This window comes from Choloepus didactylus, chromosome 21 (genome assembly GCF_015220235.1).
Source record: "Choloepus didactylus isolate mChoDid1 chromosome 21, mChoDid1.pri, whole genome shotgun sequence".
NCBI classification, from domain to species: Eukaryota; Metazoa; Chordata; class Mammalia; order Pilosa; family Megalonychidae; genus Choloepus; species Choloepus didactylus.
In genome coordinates this window covers 36,717,810-36,730,920 of record NC_051327.1, presented here as the reverse complement: position 1 = coordinate 36,730,920, position 13,111 = coordinate 36,717,810, and the positions used below count along the sequence as shown (strand labels likewise).

The 13,111-nt window shown below is 47.5% G+C and overlaps 1 protein-coding gene across 2 annotated transcripts in view; it reads left to right on the top strand.

Moving 5' to 3' along the window:
• The first annotated feature begins 11,367 nt into the window (after nucleotides 1-11,367).
• The window catches only part of TVP23A (trans-golgi network vesicle protein 23 homolog A), a 31,980-nt gene continuing 30,236 nt past the window's right edge, over nucleotides 11,368-13,111 (top strand). Inside the window, exons 1-2 of one of the 2 annotated variants that reach the window (XM_037814190.1) lie at nucleotides 11,368-11,500; nucleotides 11,764-11,843. In XM_037814190.1, coding sequence (XP_037670118.1) covers nucleotides 11,492-11,500; nucleotides 11,764-11,843 — 89 coding nt within the window. In that variant the 5' untranslated portion in view covers nucleotides 11,368-11,491. The remainder of the gene's footprint in view (nucleotides 11,501-11,763; nucleotides 11,844-13,111) is intronic. The other variant, XM_037814191.1, reaches the window with a different exon arrangement.

Below are 13,111 nucleotides of genomic sequence, written 5' to 3'. Positions count from 1 at the left end.
CCGTTTCTCTCTCTCTCTTTCTCTCTCTCTCTCTGTCTCTCTCTCTCTCTCTGTCTCTCTCTCTCTCTCCTCTCTCAGCTCTCTGAGACTTCCCCACACTGTCTCCTTTCCTTCTTGCTGGGGACTCAGACCCTCCTGGTGAATCTGCTCCTCTTTTCACCTCTTCCACTGAAGTCTTCTCCCGGCCTCCATGAGAATCTCCCTCTTTCTCCTCTGTCTGGCTTTCGATGCCTTCTGAAACATTCCATCTTCTGTAACACAGGATTCCGGGCTAAGGATTCTTGTACCAAACAAAGTGTTCTTAATATTCTAGGGAGTCACCTGTGGCCTATGCTCGTGGGAATTGAGTATTTTCCAACAGGAATGTCTCCTCTCCAGGCCTTGATGGTTTAGTCCCTATCGAGACACTTTGTGGCCAAATATAAAGCTTCCCTTCTGGAGCACGCTGGCTCTTTAGCCCTCAGGAAACAGGAAACGTAGCGGACGAAGGTATTCCTGAAGCGTTGTCCGAGACTTCTCTCAGGTGGGGCGAGCGCCCCCACCTCGGGGGTGTAGGTCTAGACATCTCCTGGGGAGGATCATCTGGGGATGTTGGATGCCATGTGGTCACACCAGTGCTAGTGAGGCTCCTCGGTTTCCTTTTCCAGGGAAAATGGGAAATGCCAACAGTCAATATAAGCTCATTGATAGGGGAGCATAGCCCTCCAATGGGACTCTCAAAAAGACAAGGCAAGTAGTCAGAAATTCCCTATGTTTATGGCTCTTAATCAAAACAAGGACCTGAAAATGACTTGTCACTCATGTTATGCCCACATCTCAATGTCTGTTAGAAAAGAAGTTCTTAATGATCCCCTTTGGTGGGAACCCAAGACCCAGGCCTCTCCCTGACACTCTGTGCAATCCAAAAAGCACACAGCAGCCTGCGTGACCTAAGTCAGCTAACGTTTAAGGCAGCCTCCCTAAGGAATGAGGGATGGTCAGTGTAAGCTGGGCACCAGGCTCTCCTCTGGGTAGGACATTAGCCCTTGCTTGCTCTTCTCCAGAGTGCTTGTGGCATTGTCTGACACTCTGAGGAGAGTTAATGTGTCAGTTTGAATGTATTATGTCCCCCAAATGCCATTATCTTTGGTGTAATCTTGTGTGGGCAGACCTATCAGTGTTAATCAGATTGTAATTCTTTGAGTGTTTCCATGGAGATGTGCCCCACCTAACTGTAGGTGATAACTCTGATGAGATAATTTCTATGGAGGCATGGCCCCACCCATTTAGGGGGGGCCTTGATTAGTGGAGCCACATAAATGAGCTGACAAACAGAAGGAACTCAGTGAAGCTGAGAGTAAACTTTTGAAGAGGAGCTACAGCCAAGAGGGACACTTTGAAGAAAGCACAGGAGCTGCAGATGAGAGACAGTTTGAATACAGCCATTGAAAGCAGACTCTTGCTCTGGAGAAGCTAAGAGAGGACAAATGCCCAAGAGCAACTAAGAGTGACATTTTTGAGGAGCTGAAGCCTGGAAAGGAACGTCCTTGGAGAAAGCCATTTTGAAACCAGAACTTTGGAGCAGATGCCAGCCACATGCCTTCCCAGCTAACAGAGGTTTTCCGGACACCATTGGCCATCCTCCAGTGAAGGTACCTGATTGTTGATGTGTTACCTTGGACACTTTATGGCCTTAAGACTGTAACTGTGTGACCAAATAAACACCCTTTTATAAAAGCCAATCCATCTCTGGTGTTTTGCATTCTGGCAGCATTAGCCAACTAGAACAGTTAATCTTTCCCCTATGTCAAAACACCTCGCCCCTTCATGTACCTCTGTCCTCATACTCTTTGGAATGTCTTTGTTTCAGGCACCTATAACTGGCCTTGCTAATTCCCACCTAATTGCAGAGTACTTCACCCTGAACTCTGATCTGGCCACCGCCACCAGAGCAGCTTGCCTGACTTCCTGCTTCACTCGTGTAAGTCCCCATAGTGAAGTTTAAATCATGCTCCGTTCCTGGTGTGTTCCTTGGCCCTCCTACCAGGCCATCCCCTGCAGGCCAGAACACCTTTTAAAACTTGTTTGCAAGTTTTAAAAGGTGTTTATCCAGTGTATGGATGGATGAGTGGAAAAATGGGGACAAAAACTAAATGAAAAATAGGGTGGGATGGGGGGGGATGGTTTGGGTGTTCTTTTTTTTTATTTTTTAGTCTTATTCTGATTCTTTCTGGTATAAGGAAAATGTTCAAAAATAGATTGGGGTGATGAATACACAACTATATAATGGTACTGTGAACAGTTGATTGTATACCATGGAGGATTGTGTGTGAATATATCTCAATAAAAAAGGCATGAAGAAAACATACCACCAAGCCAGTTAATTGTAACAAGCTAAAGGAGACCACTCAGGAGAAAGAGGGAAACCCGGCCCAGTTCCAGGCAAGGCTGGTGGAGGCTCTTAAAAGTATACCTATGTCAGCCCAGGCTCATTTCATGAGCCAGTCTGCCCGATATTCGGAGAAAGCTGCAAAAGCTCTTAGTGGCAATCCTGGGCCCCCAAGTGTCTTGAAGACTGCACACAGCAGTTTGCTTGACCTAGGACAGTTAATGTTTGACCTACTCTCCTTGTCTAAATATAATCTATAACCACCTCCTCCCTGAGACTCCCTGAGATACTGTTATCTACAAGATGATCTATAATCCTCCCCTCCTCCCTGTTGATTACAATCAATCCCTCCCTGTGTTGCAAGCCCACCTTATGCTCTCATGCCCATTGGAAGGTCGAGCCCCTATAACCAGCTTATTTGGCCCCCTCCCCCCTCAAAGTGCTGGAGTATCTTCACGTTGAGCTCTGAACCCGCCGCCATTCAGAGAAGCTCCTGAATTCAGGGCAACGTGACTCAACTTCCCCATCCTGTAGGTAAGCCCTATAATAAAAGCTCATGTCTCAGAACGTGTCCGGTGCTTTCTTTAGACCTTTGGCTACAGAAGCCCTCTTGGGCCGTGACACTGTCCATGGGGCTACAAACTCCCACTAACGATCGGTCAAAAACCACCTTTTTATCTTTGACAGTCAGGACAAGGCCAATGAGGAGGAGAAGGCAAAGGGAGGCAAGCAGACCAGAGAGCAGGCCCAGTTTCTCCATCCCTGTCCCTCAAGGTCACCCGAACCTGGCTCCCAGCCTCGAGGGCCTGCCTTCCACTGTAGGTCAGGAGGCTACTGGCAGACAGAGTGCCAGAAACCTCGAGACAACCCTCGACCTCCAGACCCACCAGGGCCTTGCCCCCGGTGCTACCACCATGGGCATTGGGTGCAGGGACTGCAGCGTCTCCCGAAGTGGGGGCAGGACAGCCCCTCTGAAGGTGCCCAAGGGTGTGTATGGCTCTGCTGACTTCACATCCAACCATCAACCTAGAGGAGCCCCAGGTGACACTTGATGAGGCAGGTAAGATTATTAATTTCTTAATTAACCCTGGAGCCACTATGTCCTGAACTGCCACGCTGGGCTACCTCCACTTGGACTTGCCTAGTTAGGGGAGTTAATAGTAAGGCTAGAACTTAGAACCTTCACTACCCCTCTCCTTTGTAAACAAAAACATTCTAGGTGTTCTTGCTTCCTGAATGCCCCCACTCCCTTTCTAGGGAGTGACCCCCTGGAGGCCACCCTAGAGACTAGTAAACCCTGCTAGTGTTAACCCCTTGTTTGCCCCGAGGCCTTTACTAAATCAAGGCTTCTTAGCATCCCAAAGAAGATACTTAAGCAAATAAACCCGTCTGTAGGGAATGAAGGCATCCCAGGGGTAGCCCTCCAAATAGCCCATTTGCATTCAGGTTTTCAGTCTTAGATCTTAAAAATGCATTTTTTGTATCCCTCTTCACTGGCTCTCAATACCTATATACTTTTGAATAGCAGGGACTTGCAGATTCCTGATTCCCGCCCTGCTCGCTTAGTGCTGTCCCGAAGGTTTCAAAATAATCCCCGTATCTTTAGCAGCAGCCCTTACTGACTTCCAACTACCTCAGAGCACAGTCTTGCAAAATGTTAATTTTGTGAACTAACATAGTCCTAGTATGAAAGTGAATTTTGTAAGAAGGTTAAGAATGTTAATTTTGTGGTCATCACTGACTACAAGCCCTGGAAGGAAAGGGAAAGTTGCAGAAAGCTTGGGAAAGTGAATTTTATAGTCTTTGCTGACTAGAAGTCCTGATGTGTAACCAAGAAGTTAGGATTTAAGTGATGATTATGACTACTGAATCATCATGTAAATATTCCTTTTTTTTTTTTTCTTTCTGGTACATGAGAGAGAGAAAAATACCTGAAATCTCTGAATTCAGCTGCCCTGATATCTGATAATGATTGTAAAAGCCCTTATCTTTTGCCTTTGTGATTTTAAGAGTTTGTTACACCCTTTATAGCCTCTTTTTCTCGAAGTAACTTGTAAGGGCAAAGGCTAAGGGAAGGACTTGAGTCAGCCATTAAGTGGTTCCAGCCCCAGTTTCATGCCTTTATGTTTTTAAATCATTTCTGCTTGCACTTTGCTATTGAAATAACGCCGTCTCCTTTCCTTTCTGCTTAAACTTGGTATTTGAAATTGTAATGACTTCATCTCCCCTTGGTAGAGTTCATAAAAACCTTGAACCCCCTAAACTTGGGGAGACAGATTTTTGGGGGCTGTCAGGCCATCTGCTCCTGGCACCTAGCAATAAACCATGACTCTCTTTGAAACCTCAGTGGCGTCTCAGAATTGGTCACTTGGGTCATCAGGCAAAGAATTCACCACATATGTCCGCTATCAGATGTGGAGAGTTTGGGAATGTAGATTTTGTTTGTAGTCTTTGCTGACTGAAAGCCCCAAATAGACATGGAGAGCTATCAGAAGTTTGTGAAAGTGAATTTTGCTTATTGTAATCAATGCTGACTAAACTTAATAAGCTTGTCTAAGGGAGTACAGTGTTATTCTTAGATAAAATGGCTAGTTTCGATATGTAAGACAAAACCTGAATGAATATGTTTTCTCTCTGTTAAAGTAATGTAAATTGTCGGTCTGCTCTTAATGAAAAGTTATACAAAGTTTTTCTTAACCATCTGAGTACTATGTCTAAAAGACAAAGATTTTGTATCATATCAAACTAATATCTGTTCCAACCCAGCTTAGCCCCAAGATTGAAGAACACACCAGGCAAGGAGTTGGACATGAGTTTGATGGGACTTACTGACCGGAGATAATTCTTCTTGGTGGCGGCTGGCCAAGGAGAGATGGAAGTCAGCACCCTGCAAAGAGTGGGGAGGGGGGTGCCAGGGGTCGGTTTATAAGGATTAGAACAAAGATGTTTCATAGGGTGTGTCTTGTGACACAGGGTGTGGAGATTTTATTACCAACAGTGATCAGGGGAAGGGGCTTTCGATGCTTTGTTTATGAAACATTCCCTCCACCCGTGGGGAGGTCTGATGACCTTTAATTTCTGTCCCAGTCAAGCAGATGGCTACGTGAAATAACTCCCTTTCACTACGGAAGGGAGGAGTCCTGGGCCCTGGGTCCCCACAATTTCCTTGTTAGTGTTTATGCTAACCCTACCATCCTTTATTTCAGAAAAGAAGTCTTCTCACTCTTAAAATCATTAAAGGATTTTTTCTTTCACCTTGTAAAAGTGAGGTACTAAAATAATTTAACATGTTACTTAGAAAGTGTTTAGGAAATTACAATAATTAAAAGAAATTTTCTATCCTTCTGTTAAGCTACATTTGTGTAAGTGAAATGTTATTCATGTATTTAAATATCATATAAAATTCCTAAAGATTTGACAATGCTCACTGTCCATGTTATACCCTAATACTGAGTCATGGTTTCAGTCTTTAAAAAGTCACAAATCATAAAAACAACCAAATTTGCTTATCGGTTATATCACTTTGCTCTAAAGGTTCTCTAAATTACATTGATCAGCTGTAAGTCACAACTTCACCGTGTTAGAAACAAGCATTATACCTTAAAAGTGCTCACCCGGTTGTGGAGGAGAAAAGAATTTATTCATGATCTTGCAAGAATGGACGCACAGCCAGAAATGTGGCAGGTGGGCCAATAAAGAAACATGGCGATAGTTATATCCTACACCTAATATGTAAGTCCCTCCCCCGTTTCCCCATTGGCTGGGTACACCAGCGGTTACAGCCTATCTGAGAGAGCTAAGCAGCCCACCTTTGAGATTTTGAATTGCACAGCCTATCCCAGAGAGCTCATCCACTTTAAATTTCCCGCTGAGAGTTTGGCCTTTGATTACAGCTAGCACCAACTCTGGAATTATATCAGGGGCTCTCTCCCTCCCTTTAATTGCGGAGCCTGTTTGAGCCAGTCTAGTTTAGTTTCCATTTTCCCTACTCCACGTGCCTTTGTGTGAAAGCTAAACTTAACCCTTTCTTACAACCATCAACAAAAAGGACTTTAGAAATAAAGCAAGTCAAAGATATAAATTAATTAACAACTCTAGTAAATGTGTGAAGGTGAAACAAAACAAAACTTCCAATATAAAACAACTGTCAAATGTTTTTATTTCTAAAACTAGCTTCACTTAAAATGCTTCAGATGTGGTCTATCTCTCCAAGCCAAACTCTGCAAATAAACTCATTACCTTCCCCCCTACATGGAAAATGACTTCCAGGGGTGTAAATCTCCCTAGCAATGAGATATGACTCCCAGGGTGAGCCTAGCCCTTCCTTGCATTGTTGAATTAGTTAACCAAAATAAAAGGAAAAAAATTTCAGTGGTAAAAATATTTCAAATAGAGTCAAGAAGTGATTCTAGAAGTTCTTCTTATCCAAATTTTATCCAAATATTGCAAACTGCCCAAATATTGCAAACTGCCAAATACTGCAAACTGTAATTTAGAGAACCCTTAGAGCAAAGTGGTATAACCGATAAGTGAATTTGGTTGTTTCTACGATTTGTGGCTTCTTAAAGAGTGAAACCATGACTCAGTATTGGAGCTAAGCTCCAACCAACAGTGCTCCTGAAAATTCTAAAAAACACCTTGCACTCCATCTTCCTCCTGCTTCTGTTCAAACCGAGTATACCCAAATTTCTCACCCAGGTTGTTTTTCCCAGATTACATGGCTTTCACAACGGCCTCCTCCCTGCCCCAGTCCACTCTCTTGGGTTCTTCCCTTCTGGGACCTCTAATCCTCTACTCGTCCTCCTCTTACACACTGTGCATCTTTCACCTTCTTATCAAATTTGTCTCCACCAGGTTACAAGCCTTCCACAACAAACCCCTGCTGACTTGTGGGTTCATCGCCCCCCCGCCCGCAACACCAAGGGAGGGGCTCCCCTTCCCAACTCATCTAGAGTAGCCAGAGAGCTCTACACCCTGTCAGGCAGGGGCTACAAACCATCGCAGCAGGAAGAAGTTCCAGCAGATAGACCGTCACCCTTCAGCCATCTCCTAAGAATAAAGGTGTACAACTCTCTCAGGGAGAAGTTGAGGCAGGTTAGATGCAGGAAAAGGCCTGAGGCAGGGCAGAGGCATCTGAAGATAACAGTCAAGTCCCAGAACCAGGGGCCGTTGAGCAAATGTTACTTAAGATGAAAATTAACAAGAATGGCAAAAACAAGGTGAGGGAATGGAAAATTCTAGTCCCTACGCCTTACTCACGGCTTGTCCATAAAAACCCATGTGCCATCCTAAAGTAATTTGGGTGGAGAATAAAAATATATATTCAGGGCCCCTCTGAAGAGCTGGAGGAGAATGCAGAGGTGTTGGATTTCTTCGCCTGGATTGTTGCTGATGTTCTCACAAACATTGGGGACTGACGGCTTGTCATGCTGAGCCATGTGTCTTGGGACTGGCCCCTATGAAGCTTGTTGCTGCAAGGACAGGCTAAACCTGCCTATGATTGTGCCTAAGAGCTTCCTCCCGGGTGCCTCTTTGTTGTTCAGATGTAGCCTCTCTCTCTAGCTAAGCCACCTTGGTGGGTGATCTTGCTGCCCTCCCCCCTACGTGGGATCTGACTCCCAGGGTGTAAATCTCCCTGGCAACGCAGGATATGACTCCCAGGGATGAATCTGGACTCAGCATCATGGGATTGAGAACATCTTCTTGACTGAAAGGGGGATGCAAAATGAAACGAAATAAAGTTTCAGTGGCTGAGAGATTCCAAATGGAGTCGAGAGGTCAGTCTGGTGGATATTCCTATGCACTATATAGATAACATTTTTAGTTTTTAATATATTGGAATAGCTAGAAGTAAATACCTGAAACTACTAAACTCCAACCCAATAGCCTTGACTCTTGAAGATGATTGTGTAAGTAACAATGTAGCTTACAAAGGATAGACAGTGTGATTGTGAAAACCCCATGGATCACACTCCCTTTAATCCAGTGTATGGATGAATGAGTAGAAAAATGGGGACAAAACCTAAATGAAACAGAGGGTGGGATGGGGGGTGGGGTGGTGATTTGGGTGTTCTTTTTTTCTTTTTCTTTTTTATTCTGATTCTGATTCTCTCTGGTGTAAGGAAAATGTTCAAAAATAGATTGGGGTGATGAATGCACAACTATAAGATGGTACTGTGAACAGTTGATTGTACATCATGGATGATGCATGGTATGTGAATATATCTGAATAAAACTGAAAACAAACAAACAAAAAACCCATGTGCCAAACAACTTGGCACGTGTCTGTCCCTTGAGCATGCTGGCGCTCACTTCTCAAGCTGGTACTCTCTTTTTCTTTTCAATAAAACAATCGCTTGGTTATACCTGCTCGTCTCATCCTCGAATTCCTTCTTGCAACGAGACACCAAACCTGGAACGTAGCTCTGGTAACACATGGGCCCAATTGTGTGTGTGAGCGGGGGGAAGAAGGTCAGAGTTTTCCCAAAATCTCTAATGCCAAGAAATCCTTATTAAAAGCAGATTCGCACAAAAATTGGATGAAGAATAGGGTGGGATGGAGGGGATGGAAAGATTTAAGTGTTCTTTTTTGCTTTTATTCTTATTTTGGAGTAAGGAAAAGTTTCAAAAATTGATTCTGGTGATGAACGCACAACACACAAAATTGATTCTGTATGATGGTGCTGTGAATGATTGTACACTGTGGATGACTGTAAGGTGTGTGTATATAGCTCAATAAAACTGTATTTTTTAAAAAAGGTAAATGAACAATGGGGGCAGGAGGGGAATGGGATGTTTTGTATGTTCTTTTTTTATTTTAATTTTAATTTTATTTTTTGGAGTAATGAAAATGTTCAAAGTTTGATTGTGGTGATGAATGCACGACTATATGACGATACTGTGAACAACTGTGCACTTCGAATGATTGTAGGTTATGTGATTATCTCAATACAATTGCATAAAAAACCCTAAACTGACAAACATACAAACAAAAAGCAGATTCCCAGGCCCGAGCCCTGGAGATCCAGAGCATCTGGAGTGAGGTCTGGAATCTGCATTTTAACAAGCAGCCTCAGGTTTCAGAGCCACTGAAGAGCCCTGCAGTTCCCTCAGGCTCTTGCTCACACCCCGGATTCCCTAAACTGCCACTGCAGAGGGCTCTCCGGGTGTATGTGGAGAGAGGATGCCTTGTCCTGGGGTGTGCCTGCCAGGGTCCCAGTCTGCAGGGCCCTGGCTTCTGCATCTTTAGCCCTCTGCCCTGGACGGGTCAGGAGGGGGAAGTGGAGGGACCCCTAGATGGCAGGAGCTATTTCTCAAGGGCACCACCAACCTGTTGCCTGAGGACAGTTTGGTTGCAAATGGGGTTTTCTAAGCGGGGGTTTCCCATCTCCCCACCCCCCCAACAGAGCCCCAACTCAGAAGACACCAACGGCTGCTGATTATCAGAAGCATAGGAAAAAGCCCCTAAATGTTCTGCAACTGTCTCTCAGCCCCATCTCACACATACCCCATCCATATTCTGGGGGACCCTAAGGGCTGACATTTTTCTGTGATCAGAGTTGTGGCCGGAAGAGCCAACGGGCCTTTCTAGAAACCTGGGGCCTCAGTGGTTTGGATCCTTAGAATTGAAAGGGTGGTATATCCCCACCCCCACCCCACCTGAGTCAGAGTCTGCATTTTTAACAAGCCCCCATGCTATTCATGTGAAAGTTCTGGTTCTCTAGTTTGACTGTCCAACACCTGGAGAAATTAAGAAAACACTGATGCCTGCTCCCAACCCCAGAGTCTGATTTAATTGGTCTGGGGTGTGGCTTGGGCTCTGGGGATTTTAGAAGCTTCCCGAATTACAGGAAAGTTTGAGAAACACTTAAAAAAAGTGTTGGACCCTAAAAGTGGCATTTCCTCCTCACACACCTGGGAGAACCTTTTCAGGGTTAGCTTAGGGAATGAGGGGCAGGGAGCTGGGGTGGGCAGAAAGCCCCAGAAAAGCCCAGCCCAGAGATCAGAGATAAAGCAGCTCCTTGTGGCTCTACTCCCCCTCCTGCCCCACCCCAGTCAGGCCACCCCTGCCGACGCCCTCAAGGGTGAATTGTGGAAGGACCTCGCAGCCCACCTGCCTGCTCAGGATCACCAAGGCTGGGGGACCTGTCCCCTGTGGTGGAGGGCAAAGGGCAGAACTAGGGGCCTTGACATCTGGACTCTTGGCCCTCTGCCCCTGGGTGGGTGGGTGGGGGTAGGGGTTGAGTTGGAGGACAGGACAGGGAGGAGAGGGGAGCTATCATGTCCTGGGGGAAATAACCCTCACGTGGCAAGTCTTTCCTTGGAGATACTGGAAAGGCTTTTACATTGGGAAGGACTTCTACTACTGCTAATTATCATCATCACCACCATCGTCATCATATTTATTTTGTGCTCGTTATCTGCCTGGACCGCTGATGCTTGCACGATCTCAACTTCAACAGTGGCTCTGAACCTGGCTGCAGAAGATTCACTGGGGCTGCCGATTAAATGCAGATTCCGGGGCCCCCTTCCAGACCTAGGAATCTCCAGGGCCCGAGTCGGGGAATCTGCTTTCAACAGGGGCGCTGGGGAATTCTTGGGTTCAGAGATTTGGGGGAAACAACGTCCTTCTCCAAATCCTGAATGAGGCTGCCCAACACTGACATTCATCCATTCATTCGTTCACTCACTCACTCGACATTGATGGACACCCACGGCATTCACTGATCCTCCCCGGATCACCGTCCACTGTCAGCCACGTCCACCTATGAGCCCGCATCGCCCCCTCCCTGACGGCCCTAGTCCTCGCCCCCTGACCCTTCGCTCGGGGACTTGGCTTTCTCTCCGGGCCCGCTCCCCCCGCCGCCTCATTGGCTAGTCCCCAGCGAGCCCCCCCGCCCAAGCCCCGCCCCCCGCCGGGAGCCGAGCCCCCCTCCCCTCCGCTCCCGCGACTGCGCTCTGTGCCCAGCGCGCCCCGCCCCCATTTGCCACCTGCGCGGAGGCGGCCCCGCGGGCGCAGGCTCCGAGCCCACCCTGTGCGCTGCCCGCCCGGCCTCCGAGCCCTGTGCGCAGAGAAGGGGAGCTGGAGCCTGGGGCCTGGGCTCCAGGTGCGCCCCGGGGAGGATGAAGCAGGTAGGGCTGCGGGGATGCGGGGCTGGGAGGGTGGCGGCGAGGATGGGAGGGGCCGGAGGAGGGGCTGGGAGAACCGCGAGGATGGAGGATGCGCCCACCCCTGAGGCCTGGGCTGGGCTGGACCCCGCGTGGGGTCTGCCGGAGACCGGCTGGGACTGGTCAGGAGGGTGGAGAAGGCCTCGGGTCGCGGCAGGTGGGGATGGGGAGTGGGGTGTGCAGCGGCTGTTCTACCACCTGCCTTTGGTGTCCGTCCCACCCCCCAGGCCCTGGTGGACGATACCGAGGATGTGTCCCTGGACTTTGGCAACGAAGATGAGCTGGCGTTTAGGAAAGCCAAGATCAGGTACTTCGGTCCCAGGCTTTTGGGCAAGCATTCCATTCATTCGTTCATTCAAAAATGTATTGAGTACCTATCGTGTACCAGACATGGGGCAAGGGACACAGCAAGGTGAACAGATCAGATAAGATCCTTGCCCTCCCGGAGTCCCCAGCTTGCTGGGGAGACTGACCTTGAAAAGGCAAACAGAGACATTAACAAGAGAACTACAGAGTCTGAGAAAGGCTGGGAAGAAAATGAACAGGGTGATGGAAGAGAAAGTCACTGGGGAGGGCCGCTTGCCTCAGGGCAGCCAGGGAGGGCCCCTCTGAGGAGGTCATGTTTGAGCTGAGACCCAAATGATGGAGAAGCAGCCAGCCATGGGAGACTCTGGGGGGAGAGTGTTCCAAACAGAAGGAACTGCAAGTGCAAAGGCCCTGGGGCTGTTTTGGAAGGTCAGAGAACAGCCACTGTACCTGGGGGGTAGTGAGTGGGGGAGAGGGGTATACAGGAGGCTGGAGAGTTGGACAAAGGCTGGAACTCCTGTTTTAAACCCTGCTTCAGCTCCAGACGGACAGACATAGTGTCCTGGGGTAAATCTGCCTGCCTGAGACTCAGCATCCCAGAAGGTGGCAGGACTAAGGAGGAGTGACCCCTAAACTCAGTTGCCAATGACACGGGGTGCTGTCACGCCAGCTTACCCGGTAGGTACTGCAGCATCTCTCGTTTTAGCCTCTGATGGCACAGTTACTATCCCTTGTAATTCCTTACAAGGAACCCCAGGCTGAAAACGACCATGATTGTCTCTAAGAAAAGGCTCTGTATAAGAATTGGAATCTGGGATAAAGAATGTTATAGAGCATCTAAGCTCATTTATTTGTTTACGAAGTCTGAATTGAGTATCGCTGGAATACCCGACTTGGGGCCGGTGGCTGGGGACACACAGTGTGCGTGACACAACCCCTGCCTTTTGGAGTTGCTGGGTTGAGAGTAGGGGTACTTGACATTTTGGGCTGGAAAATTCTTTGCTTTGGGGATGTTGTCCTGTGCATTGTAGGACATTTAGCAGCATCTCTGGCATCTGCGCACAAGATGCCAGTAGCACACACACACACCCTCCTCTGAGTTGTGACAACCAAAAGTGTCTCCAGACATTGCCTGATGACCCCCTGAATGATGAAATCACCCAGGGTTCAGAACCACTGATGTAAGTGGGTGGGTTGGGGGACAGGCAGGCCAACAGCTGTTAAAACTGGTGCTTTAGATGCTGTGTGACAGGCTGGACACCCACCCTG